This window comes from Corylus avellana, chromosome 1, assembly GCF_965113065.1.
Source record: "Corylus avellana chromosome 1, dhCorAvel1.hap1.2, whole genome shotgun sequence".
NCBI lineage: Eukaryota > Viridiplantae > Streptophyta > Magnoliopsida > Fagales > Betulaceae > Corylus > Corylus avellana.
The window spans coordinates 10,531,835-10,545,020 of NC_142490.1; the positions used below are offsets into that span (position 1 = coordinate 10,531,835).

Here is a 13,186-nt window from a genome sequence, read left to right on the forward strand (position 1 = left end):
GATTAGATATGATTTTATTTTAATCAAAATTAACCCTCACAAACCCTAAAACCCAATATATAGCCACGTATCAAGCTTGGTGTCGCTTCAAAACCATCCAATGGAACTGGACCACGTTTCAAGGTGTACAACAATTAATATATATATAATACGTGAACCTCCAAGATTTTTCCTCCTTTAATTTGTTAGATAGGGAGAGAAAAAAATGAAGCTCGAGAAAAGTCTCAAGGTGGGCTGATGCTAAAAAAAAGAAAAAGAAAAAGGAAATTGTAGTGAAAAGGCAATGAAGCTAACGTGTCCTGTTACACATGTATATTCTTGTACATGGGACCCTCACGCACTAAAATTAGAAAGAATAATAATCCCACACAATTCCCCACTTGTATTAAAGACCATACAAGTCTTACTAAGCTGCACACCCTCTCTCCTTTCCTCCTCTCCTCCACTCCATTACAACCACCACCACCATCACCTTTCTCTCCTTCCTTCAAATTCTTCAGCACAACTAGCATTTCCATGGGCAACGCCGACCCGGTCTACCCTTCCAGCAGCGTGGAGCGCTTGCACCGTGTGGCAATCCCTCCCCCGCAGCCCTTCGTGAAGTCTCTGAAGAACTCTCTCAAAGAGACTTTCTTTCCCGATGACCCTCTCAGGCAGTTCAAGAAGCAGCCGCCGTCGGTCAAATTCGTGCTTGGACTCAAGTACTTTTTCCCCATTCTGAAATGGGCGCCAAGATATACGTTGGAGTTCTTGAAATCTGACCTTATTGCTGGCATCACCATCGCCAGCTTGGCTATCCCTCAGGGGATCAGCTATGCAAAGCTCGCCAACTTGCCTCCAATTCTTGGCCTATGTGAGCTACTACTTTGTCAACATAAAATATATATGGATTGAGATTCCTATAATTTTTTTAAAATTTATAAATATCAGTCGTTTATCTCATTTAAGCGTCTAAAATAACATATTTCAGCATTTAATGAAGAAGATATTCTCAACAAATTTAATAAGTCATATTTCATCATTAAATACTAAAATATGACTTATTTTAGACATTTAGATGAGATAAACCACTGAAATTTATGAATTTGAAAATCTCAAATTTAAACGGGATCTCAATCCCACAAAATATATACAAAAGGGTTCATTAATTACGAGTAAATCTTTAATGGGTTTTTGTGATTGTTTAAAATAATGCAGATTCGAGCTTCATTCCGCCATTGGTTTATGCGATCTTGGGCAGCTCGAGAGATTTGGCTGTGGGGACTGTTGCTGTTGCATCACTTCTCACGGCTTCAATGCTGGGGAATGAAGTTAATGCTAATGAAAATCCTAAGCTCTATCTTCACCTTGCTTTCACAGCAACATTCTTCGCCGGAGTTTTTCAGGCTTCTTTAGGCTTATTAAGGTTAGCATTATTGCAAAACTCATCAGAAAATTAACAAAAAGAAGAAGAAGAACAAGAATACATGAACAGAAAAAACAATATTATAATATTGTTAAGTATAAAAAACTTCTCTTTTCTTATTTGATCAGATTCTCTTTTAACCACGACCCACATACTATGATTCATCGATCTATTGCTTTGAGCTTTGCATAAACACCTACCTATAATTATTTTATCCCTTTGTTAGTTTTATGGTTTAGTTAATTATATTTTGTGTTGGGAATTTATTAGTTAAATTTTCTAAAAATGATGTGAAACTTGACCACAGGCTAGGGTTTATCGTGGATTTGCTATCACATGCAACCATAGTAGGGTTCATGGCAGGAGCAGCCACTGTGGTGTGCCTGCAACAGCTGAAAGGGATCCTTGGCCTTGAACATTTCACCCATGGGACAGATCTTGTGTCAGTGATGCGTTCGGTCTTTGGCCAAACACATATGGTACGTAACTATCCTCTTTTTTCCCTTCTTTAACCATTTATTAAATTATCCCATTTGTTTGCATTTTTTTTTATTTAAGAAATACTGTAGTAATTAAAATGGATTTTCAATAATTAAATTCGCCATTTTCTTTTTCAAATACTTATAATTTTAAAATAAATGGCCATGGATATATTCTTTGCTTAATATTTATAATTTTATACAACATCATTCTCTGGGAACAATTTTCTTCTTCTTTTTTTCTTTTCTACTATTATCTAATGTGATGATGATTGGTGGAAATCACAGTGGAGGTGGGAAAGCGGTGTGCTGGGATGTTGTTTCCTTTTCTTTCTTATCAGCACCAAACACTTCGTAAGTGAATCTAATCCATATTGTCTTCTTTTTTTCTTTAATTAGTTGAATGAATATTTTATACCCTAATCTAACCCATATTTTCATGATCGAAAACAACCTCCTCCTCCTCCTTCTTCTTCTTCTTCTTCTTCTTCTTTTTTGTTTTTCTTTTGAGATGCTTATTCTTATAAAAGTCTTACCAATACCACCATAACTAAATAAATCATGACCCAATTAAGACAAAATGGTATATTCAGAAAGAGCCCATCACTTGCTTGTTTTTCTAATTAATAAAAATCTTTTCACTTTTTGGGCTGCATGCTTTCCTGAATTCTCTCTATTAGCATCTACCTTTCTTCTTTTTTCTTTTTTTTCATCATTCTGTCCGAATCACCGTCCATCTTTTTTATATTTGTTAATGTTATGTGTCAAAGAGTCTTATTAATTTCAAACTTAATTAACCTGCTCCCACTCCAAATTAAGTTATGCAAACTTAACTCCAAAGGTGATTGACTCGTGTGTATATATATATATATATCATACATGTACTTGGCTTCAATTTAACTATTTTTTTTTAAATTTTGTCCATTTTTTCCTCGTGACCAAAAAAAAACCAATCAAAGATAAGGTTGTATACATATAAATAGTAAGATATTGTTTTTAGGATTAGATTTGAGGGGTTATTTTCAACAAAAGAATTATTAATTTATGTTTGCATAACATGCAGAGCAAGAGGAAGCCAAAGTTCTTTTGGGTATCAGCGATGGCTCCTTTGACGTCAGTCATCTTGGGAAGCCTTCTTGTTTATCTCACCCATGCCGAGAAACACGGCGTTGAAGTGGTGAGAACCCCGATACATGCTATCTCTCTCTCTTTCTCTCTCTCACAGGCTAAAAAACACACCAGCAATTCTGACATGCTGGTGCAAGACAGTCCAATAGAGCATCAGGTTTGGACCACCGCAAGTATGATTAATCTTAAATACATCAATTAACACAAGAAAACAAGACACAGCAAGCAATAAATTAACAACATCCCATCAATATTAGAAAAAAAAAAAAAACCAAAAAAACAAAGGACCATTTGCTACGACAACCAAAACTTACCATAATCGCCATAATAAGGATTGCATTGATTAAAAAAACAAAAGTAAAAAAATTATGTCGATGTAATAAAAGCGCGGGTATAGTTGTGGATTCTGTCGTCCATCTTTCTATAATTGCTCCAGCGGTCTTGTCGTTTATAATAACCAAGCAGTGGGGCCCACCAATAATATTCGCTTTTGGACATTTTGAGTGGGTCCCATTATTTCTCGTGCTTTGCCCAATCCCCATGATGGCTAGATCTGATTGGACGGTCACCTTTTTTTTTTTTTGGTGTTTTGTGTGAATGCTGAAGAGGTCTGATATGGTGCGTGCTACTGTATACTTGTTCAGATAGGACACTTGAAGGAGGGGCTCAATCCACCGTCGTTCGGAGATCTAATATTTGTGTCTCCTTATCTGACGATAGCTATTAAAACTGGCATCATCACTGGCGTCATAGCTCTCGCTGTAAGCACCTTTCCTTTCTCATCAAACTTAAGTCATTTTATTTCGAATTCCTTTTATCAATTGGAACTAAATATTTCGCCATTAATTAGAACATTCTATTAGAAAATTAGCTTCTTTTTTTTAAATCAAATTCATCATTTCATTTTATTTTAGAAAAAGTAAAATAACAAAAAACAAAGCAAAAATTAATTAATTTTTTTTTTAAAAAAAAAGAACAGGAGTTTTTAATTTTTTAATTTATCAGGTGAAATTATAATTTTACATGAACTCCATTAGAAAAATAGATGTAATTTGATGGAATAAATTAATTGATATAAAAGGCTCATCACAATGAGTTTTAAGATAAACTCATATGAAGAAGGGAATGTTAATGGCTATGTGCAGGAAGGAATAGCAGTAGGTAGAAGCTTTGCCATGTTCAAGAATTACCATATTGATGGGAACAAAGAAATGATTGCTTTTGGGATGATGAACATTGCTGGTTCTTTCTCCTCTTGCTACCTTACTACAGGTATATATGAATAAATATGAACAATTATTCAGCAAAATCCCCCATATATCATTCTTTTAATTTGCTAATTTATATATAATTTTTTTTTCTTTCAGGGCCATTTTCGAGATCAGCAGTAAATTACAATGCAGGATGCAAGACAGCAGTATCAAACATTGTCATGGCAATTGCTATCATGTTTACGTTGTTATTCCTGATACCCTTGTTCCATTACACTCCAATTGTGGTGCTGGCGGCCATAATCATATCCGCCATGCTCGGCCTCATCGACTACGAAGCCGCCGTGCATCTTTGGAAGATTGATAAATTCGACTTTGTCGTGTGCATGAGTGCATACATTGGCGTCGTTTTCGGCAGTGTCGAAATCGGCCTTGTCGTAGCGGTATGAACCAAAAATATTCTTAAATCTTCAACAATTTGTTGTCTGAATGTAAAAGAGCGTTTATAGACCCCATTTTTCCAAACAGAAGGGCGGACTTCCTGAAGTCTTCTCGGGCAGATGAACCTCGAAAAGAGCTCTCTCACATATTTATAAGAACCGCTTAATAACTAAACTTTCTTTATGTTCAAATGTTGCAGGTTGCCATATCTTTGCTGAGGGTGCTTCTGTTCATTGCCAGGCCAAAGACCTTGGCTCTTGGAAACATTCCCAATTCCATGATTTACCGAAGCCTTGAACAATACCCAAATGCCAACAATGTACCCGGAATTCTCATTCTTGAAATTGATTCTCCCATTTACTTTGCCAATTCGAGCTACTTAAGAGAGAGGTAAAACTACTAAATCTTTATCACTATATATATACTAATTACTAATTAGGGAAAAATACAAATAAGGCCTACTCTTAACATAGAGCCAGTAGTGCCTAAAATACTTTTACAAGCCTAATAAAACCCATTTCTACACCTAATATTTTTTTATTTTTAAAATATTTTTGAAAGACCCTTTAAAATGATATGTTGAAATTCATGATTTTTTTTACTATAATATGCTAATAATTACATATAGCAAATACACATGTCTAACATTAATAATAAATAATAATAAAAAAAGGTTTGATGCACTCATGTGCCTTGACAAACTTTAGCCAATAGTTAATTTTTACTTATAATTTTCTCAAGTAATTGATTTTTAAATTTTGTATGTATAGGATTGCAAGGTGGATTGATGAAGAGGAAGACAGAATAAAATCTTCAGGGGAAACCAGCTTACAGTATGTTATACTGGATATGAGTTGTAAGTGATCGATGGATTTGGAAATTAATATATAATAGAAAGAAATGATGCAATAATTAATTAGTTTTTTTTTTTTTTTTTTTTTTTTAAATGGAAATATTTCCAAATTTGTAACTCTAAAATGCAATTATTCACGTTGGCAGCTGTTGGTAACATTGATACGAGCGGAATCAGCATGCTTGAAGAGCTCACGAAGACTATTGATAGAAGAGGTCTCAAGGTAGGTTCTTTCTCTCGATTTTTATTTTAAGAGAAATGGTTCTTTGCATTTTGGCTTTCATCTCGTGTACATTTTCACTGAGTTGGCACACTATATCAACTAAAATGTACACGCGATAGACATCAGAATACAAATAAGCATTTCTCTTACACATGTGATTCTCTTGCCGGCTATTTTCTTATTTAGGGAAAACTTCACAAACCCCTCTAAACATCTACACGTTTTGAAATTATCTCTCTAATGTACAAAAACTCTCAATTTAAGTTATCCAACTTTCAATATTTTGTAACGTCTATCATCTGTTACGATTTTCCGTTAAATCTTCTCAAAATTTCCGAAATACCCCTGTTTTTTTATAATAAAAAAAAAAATTGCAAAGATTCGGGCATGGGTATTTTTGCAAATTCTATTAAATCCTGACCAATGCTTAAATCTTTGCAAATTTTTATTTTACTTTTTACAAAAACCTGTGGTATTTTGAAATTTTTGACATGATTTAACGGAAAATCTTAATGGAAGAACATTGCAAAAAATTGAAAGTTTGATACTCTAAATTGAAAGTTTTTAAACATTGAGAGGTAATGTCAAAACGCTTCTTTAGAAGTTCATGAAAGTTTTCTGAAGTTAATTTCCCCTTCTTATTTCCAATGCTTATTAATGCTTCTTCCTCCCATCGATCTATTCAGCTTGTATTGGCCAACCCTGGGGGTGAGGTGATGAAGAAGTTGAACAAATCCCAGTTCATCGAAAACATAGGCCAAAATTGGATCTATTTGACGGTTGGGGAGGCCGTTGGAGCATGCACCTACATGCTTCATACATGCAAACCCAACCTCGAGAAAGCTGAACCAGAGGCATGGAACAGTGTCTGAGCTACTCATGAAGTAGAACCTCTAGGAGTGGCTAAATTTCATAATTAACTAAATTCGGTTGTGTTGCATGTGAATTTATAAATGAGAAAGCAACACATTAGACTCGTTGAATCACAAAACATGAGTCCCATAATTAGCTTCAATGCATAATTGAGTTGGATGTATTTTTCCCATTCCAACATTATCTATGTAAGTTGTATAATCTATAATCTATATATATATATATATATGGCATACATGAAATATTTTCATATGACAAGAATTTCGGCGTAAGATAAACACTTTATACTGTTTTTTATTATAATAAACTCGTGACATATGTGCAAGAAGGGCTACAGTCAAAGCTGAGTATCAAATGTTTAAGCTCGGTTCATTTTTTTTTTTTTTTCTTTTACTTAAAATGTTCTTATTACAAAATTAAAATAAGACTAAAAAAATAATAAAAATGAAGTTAGACAAGTTGATACGAGCTTATACAAGTATACCTGACTTTATACAAGTACAGCTTGTTTAATAATATAAACTAATTTTTTGTTCACGGTCAACTCATTTATTAAACAACTTAAGATTGAATCAAAACTAGTCGAACCGAGCCCAAGTTTGTTTGTGAGCTACTTTGTTTGCTTAACAGCTTACCAACATAGGAAATTCATGGAGTAAATTGTTGTATACGAGCCGAGTAAACTTTTTGATCTTCCTTGCATAAGTACTTTTCATTTCTCTCCTCATCTACAATCATCCACGGTAAGCCCAACATTTTTCTCTACAGTTCATGTTTTTTCTTGCTTAATATTTCAATTTTTTTGCCTTTATTTCTGAGTAATTTATTGTCTCATTGATTTTGGTCATTAGGTTTTTATTCCGTTTATTAGTTTTTTTAGATTTTATGGTGAAATATTTTCTATATATTTTAAGCTCCACTCCCCCTCGTACCTTTCTTTTCACACCAACAACCTCCAAGAAAAACACACAAATACAAACGCTTTCTTTCCCGCCAACAAATCAAAGGGTGTACGAAATAATTCAAAACAAATCCTACCTAAAAGCTTCATCAAGATCAACGGTGACATCCAACATAACTATATATTGTTGTAATACCAAAATTAGCTAAAATGATAACACATTTGTTCTGTCAATTAATCATACCAAAATACATAATATGTTAGACATTCATTCTTACAAACCCATATATAATCAATTTCCTATATTTACATTCTTGTAAAAGACAATTGCATCAAAATTATGAACAACAAACAATCAATGCAAAAACAATCAAACGTGCAACAACCTTTTTGGTACATGGCCTAAAGCAAATGTAACAGAAGTACTAATGTTGTTGCACAACCACAATATACACAATCTACTTATATATGACTTTTCTGTAACTTAGAAATATGAAATGAAAAAAAATTATTGCTTTTAACAACAATCTCCCTAAAATTTTTCTTCTATATTTCATTATTTGATTTTAGACGTCAAGTGGAAGTGAAATTACATGATGCAAGTGGTTCATTAGTCGCATATTTGTTTGGGGAAGATGTAGAAAAGTTCTTGAAATGCTCAGCAACCAAATTAATATTATACACCACTGCGGTATTAAAAAAATTATATTATTATAGCTCAAAATATTTTTGTTACTCAATTCTTTGAATATAGGTTATTAGTGTCTTATTATATTTCTAAGAAAATTAATATAATAGTATAACAAGACTCAATCTAAGCACTATCTTTTCTTGTTGTCATTCCTGAATTTTCATTTCAACTAAGTAAATACTTTGTATTTGTGTGAATATCCAGTTCACTTGAATCAAACCATACTTTTTTTTGGCGTTGTTTATGTTTTGTTTGCTTGAAAAGATTTGCTCTCGTCTCTAAATCTGGGATTGTGTGCTTATTATGGATTGCGTTTTGAGTTCTATTCGGTTCCTAACTTAATGGTGTAAAAGAAAGGAGAATTATATTTAATATTGTAATCTATGTTTGAATATATAATTTGGTGTACAGATTGTCTAGCTTCTGGGTTTTATTGAATCTTATGTTCTATATTTGAACATGTTCTTTGGTGTATGAGATAGGTAAAATTTTATATATAAATGTTGGGTTGTCCTTTTGAATTGACTCTTTGCTTTGTTTCTTTTTCTTTTCTTTTTTCCTTCTTGTTAATGGAAAAAAGTATCTGAAAAAATAATAATAATAAATTAAGCCTTGTAGGAAAAATATCTTATATATATATATATGTGACATTGAATTCAAATTTTGCAGTGTAAGTTTATCTTTTTATTTGTCTTCATGATATTTTCTTTACTGAAAACAAGCTAACCAACAAGTCAAACATGAATCAAAGTTGAACCCAACTCTAGCTATGAACTTCCACCAATAATAAGGAACAACTCCTACATTCATGTATACCATGCCACTCAATTTGCTGGCTACAACATCATGATTCCAACTATTTTATCAAATGCCTATGATCAAAAATCAGATTCTACGAGGAGAAGGAACTATTGGGTGTTTCTTGTAAGTTTCACTCAAGGTTAATAGTGTTAAACATGAATTGTGTATCTAACTCACATGCCTATATTAATTTGTGATCACCAAATGAATTAATGAGCTATAGGAAAAATATCTTGTATAAGTGGCATTGGATTCAAATTTTGTAGTGCAAGTGTATCTTTTTGTTTGTCTTCATGAAATCCTTTCTACTATCTTATTATTTTTCTATACCAAAATACACATATGGTTACATGATTTATTTACTATCTATTAAAGTGTTGATTAAGTGATTAAATTTACATCTTCTTATCAGCTTAAGCTTTTGGGATAACTGCTGATATAACATTGTATCAGAGCCAAAGGTCCTGGTATCAAATTTTGACTCTGTCAATCCACCCCTCCCCCCCAATTTCAATTAAATATTTCATGTGTTGAACCTCACTCATTAAAATGGAGTTTGAGCCCACACGTAAATGGTAGTGTTAAAGTGTTGATTAAGTGATTAAATTTACCTCTTCTTATCAACTTAAATTTTAGGAAAAGTGATGATTTAATTACCACTATCATGTTGAACACATATTTTTCATTCATATCTTCTCTTATTAAGTTTATTTGCCTTGCTGTTGTGTGTGATTCAACTAAACAATAAACAAAGTGTAAAAGTTTAGTTTTATTGTCCTTTGATTGCTTGTACAATGAAAGAAGATAAAAAGAAAAATAAATGTTGGTTTTTATTTCCACAAAATTTATGTTTTTATACTTATGTTTTCCTTCTTCTTATTTTATAATTAAAGCTATTATTTAAATTAATTAATATACAACATTGTTCAATTATGCAATTTTAAATATATCAATGAGAATTTTATGTTAGTTTTTTTATGTTTTTATTTTTTATTTTTTCCATTACATTCTATTAGCTAAAAATAAAAAAGGGAAAAATTCACTTTACACCTCTGAAGTTTGAGGTGTTTTTCAATTTGAACCCTAATGTTTAAAAATTTGTAATGTATTCCCTTAATGTTTCAAAAATTTGTAATTAACATCCTCCGTTACTAATTGCCGTCTAAGTAGACGGAAATGGCATCACATGCGTCTCACACATGAGATTTTTATGCTGCGTCTTCCAATTTTGCACCCAACATACCTAGTGAAATGACGTAATTGCCCCTCATTAAAACCCAACGCATGTTTTGATTTTTTTCTCGTCAACCCCTTTTGAACCCCTTTTGAGTGTCGTGTAGGTGTTGGAGTGAAAAACAAAAGGAGCAGATGCCGCTCACCTAATCTTATGCCGGCAATTTCTGTGTACTTAGACAGCAATTAGTAATGGAGGGTGTTAATTGCAAATTTTTGAAACATTAGGGGGTACATTGCAAATTTTTAAATATTGGGGTTCAAATTGAAAAACACCACAAATTTTAGGAGGTTAAAGTGAATTTTTCCCAATAAAAAATAAATCATCTTCTCTTTTCTTTGTTTCCTTTTTTCCTCCTTACCTTTATTTTTACTTTCATGATTACATCTTACTTTTATTATGCTGCAAATAAGAGGGCATTACTAATATACAAAGCATCGTAAAACTTTCTTCGGTGCAAGAATACATTATTGATTGATGCATGTAGAGGACCACGCCAAAAATTCAAAACTACTACTGTTAGAACAGTTTTTGACACGGTGTGGACTGCTTGTTCTTAGATCTACAATATGTTCTTCGCGTTCCCAAAATTGCTACAAAATAACAAGAGCGTCAAAAGAATCGCCGGCGTCTACACCGGGAAAACTCCGATGCTTAAATCAGTTCCGTGGAGAAGATGATGCACAAAACTCAACAATTCAATCTACTTGAGTTTGAGAGTGTATTTCAGTATTCTTGAGTATGAGATTTATACCTAGTATAGGGGCCTATTTATAGGCTGAGGAGTTAAGATAGACTTGAACTGGATCATCTTCTTTGAATTGATTTGGGAGTCCTAAGAGCTGGAATTGGACTTAGGCTCCTACTCCAATTTAGACTTTGAGTAGGACTCTTGACCCAGATTCTTTCAATAGAACCCCACTTGAATTGTATTTCCTAAGTTTAATTAATAACTTTGTTGGCCTGTTATTGGCCTTGAGGCCAAAAATCTGATGGGCTTGTAGTACAAAATTATTCCCCACAACTATTGTTCAAGAGCCACCAAACGAAGATCAATCAATTTTCACAACCCAAGAATTTGCAATTTTACTGCTACTTTCACCAACAACTAATTGTTAAGTGAGGTATTTTGAAACAAATTTTAATATCAATCAATCATGCAAAATGAAGACAAACTGTTGTGAAATTTTATTGTAACTCGTGAATGTACAAATCGTTTTGAAATATAGGTTTGCAAGTGCAAAGTTGAACCCATAAGGAATTGGATTAATTCAGAAAACCAAATAGATCTAAACCTATTAAATCTTAATCTAGTTAGAAAAATGGGTGATTTTTAATTAAACTAAATTTGATTGTTAAAATATGCAATAAATAAACCAAAATAATCAAAAGATAATATTTACCAAGTGACAAATTACTAAGGTTTAGGAATCTACGCTCATCAATTCATAACAAAATATATTTATGGTCATCAATTTTTTTTTCTGAAACTTTCTTCATAACAATCTTGATTTTCATCACGTTGCCATGGATAATATTCACATTAAGGCTCTATAAAAATCCTATGCATGTTCTTCTTCGCTTAAAAAAATAAAATAAAATCATTCAATGTATCCATTTATAAAACAAATCATAATGGATATCCAATTTTAATATTTTGAAATGAAAATCCAAGCAATTAATTAATGGAAATTGTCCCGAATCATGAGAAAAATATGATTGAACTCATATCTAAGACTTATCTTGTTAATTAAATTGAAGAAAGAACATTTAAACATCAAAGCTCATATATTCAAAAAAAAATATCAAATCACATAAACATATATTTGCTACTTATTAATGAGGCTTCATCCTCAACCCTTGTTGGGCTACTCATGACTATGAAAATAAATTTCACATATAAAGTGCTAAACATTAAACTTTAACAAATAAAATAAAAGGACCTAAAATCCAATGTGCAGCACTATCACTCCAGACTGTACATGCAGAACGTCTAAACGACGCTTTACTCTTATTTTTCTATGCTTTGCAACTCACTTTGAAATTCAACACATCCCAGCACATGTCATTTTTATAGATTAGGTTGGAAGAATTTCCTCCAACCCAGTTTGGAGGAAAACTTTGTCCCATATTTATAGGCAACTAAGAATTAGGTTTCCTTGCTGAAAAGGAGAACCCCTAATATGGAAAAACCAAGGGGGCTTTCGAACGTCTGAAGATCCCGTTCAAACGCATCTAGGGTTATATAGAAATCCAAGATGAAGTTGGAAAACCCCTAAAACGGCAACTAAGAGCTTTTGTTCGGACATACTTGATACTCGTTCAGACGCGGCTAGGTTAAACTTCTTTTTATACATCTCTCGTCCAAACCCTCAACGAACATATAACGCCCTAAAATTTGACCTCTACTAGTCTGGTAGGGTTACTGGAAATTACTCCAATATAGATAACTGGTAGCTAACTGGGGAACTGCCCCTCTAATCATCATCAAGATATAATAACCACATAAGTCTAAAGACTTGGTAAGTAAACCTTACAATTGGGTACGACATGAGCCAGTTTTTATTGAGCAGAAATAAACGTGCAATTTTGACAAAGATTTGAAAGAGGTGTTGTCTCTGTTAATACACCATAAAAATATCGTTTTGTTGAAGGAAATGTGTGTACTTCCAGCGGCAATCACCTAAAAGTTTTAATGCAGAAAATTAATGTTTTATTATGTCATAACTATTATATATGGTTTACCCAAGATATTACCCCTTATCAGCAGGGTTAGTGTTGTCCTAAGGGACTAGTAATACAATGCCGGTGTCCCGGCCATTGTCCGCTACCGTCCATAACACTAGCAGCCCGACCGAGTCCGACTTTGGGTGGCCTACGCTACTAATGATGTACGTTCTGTAGTGACCCAGCAATTAAGGTTGCACCAGTCACGAAATAACCAAT

The 13,186-nt window shown here is 33.0% G+C and overlaps 1 protein-coding gene across 1 annotated transcript; it reads left to right on the forward strand.

The window, feature by feature from the left end:
- The first annotated feature begins 396 nt into the window (after positions 1-396).
- Positions 397-6,810, forward strand: LOC132171060 (sulfate transporter 3.1). The gene is made up of 12 exons (XM_059582270.2): positions 397-853; positions 1,198-1,405; positions 1,713-1,884; positions 2,173-2,238; positions 2,948-3,061; positions 3,657-3,773; positions 4,158-4,284; positions 4,380-4,666; positions 4,864-5,054; positions 5,435-5,520; positions 5,664-5,740; positions 6,427-6,810. The coding sequence occupies exons 1-12, from the start codon at positions 517-519 to the stop codon at positions 6,610-6,612; spliced, it is 1,968 nt and encodes a 655-aa protein (XP_059438253.2). The 5' UTR covers positions 397-516; the 3' UTR covers positions 6,613-6,810.
- Positions 6,811-13,186: the final 6,376 nt, after the last annotated feature.

What these genes read in the sequence shown, in the direction of transcription:
- LOC132171060 (XM_059582270.2), top strand. Translation starts at nt 517, where the DNA reads ATGGGCAACGCCGACCCGGTCTACCCTTCCAGCAGCGTGGAGCGCTTG. An exon ending in GCTTCTTTAGGCTTATTAAG is followed by an intron (nt 1,406 to 1,712) that starts GTTAGCATTATT and finishes ACTTGACCACAG; the next exon opens with GCTAGGGTTTATCGTGGATT. An exon ending in AAATCGGCCTTGTCGTAGCG is followed by an intron (nt 4,667 to 4,863) that starts GTATGAACCAAA and finishes CAAATGTTGCAG; the next exon opens with GTTGCCATATCTTTGCTGAG.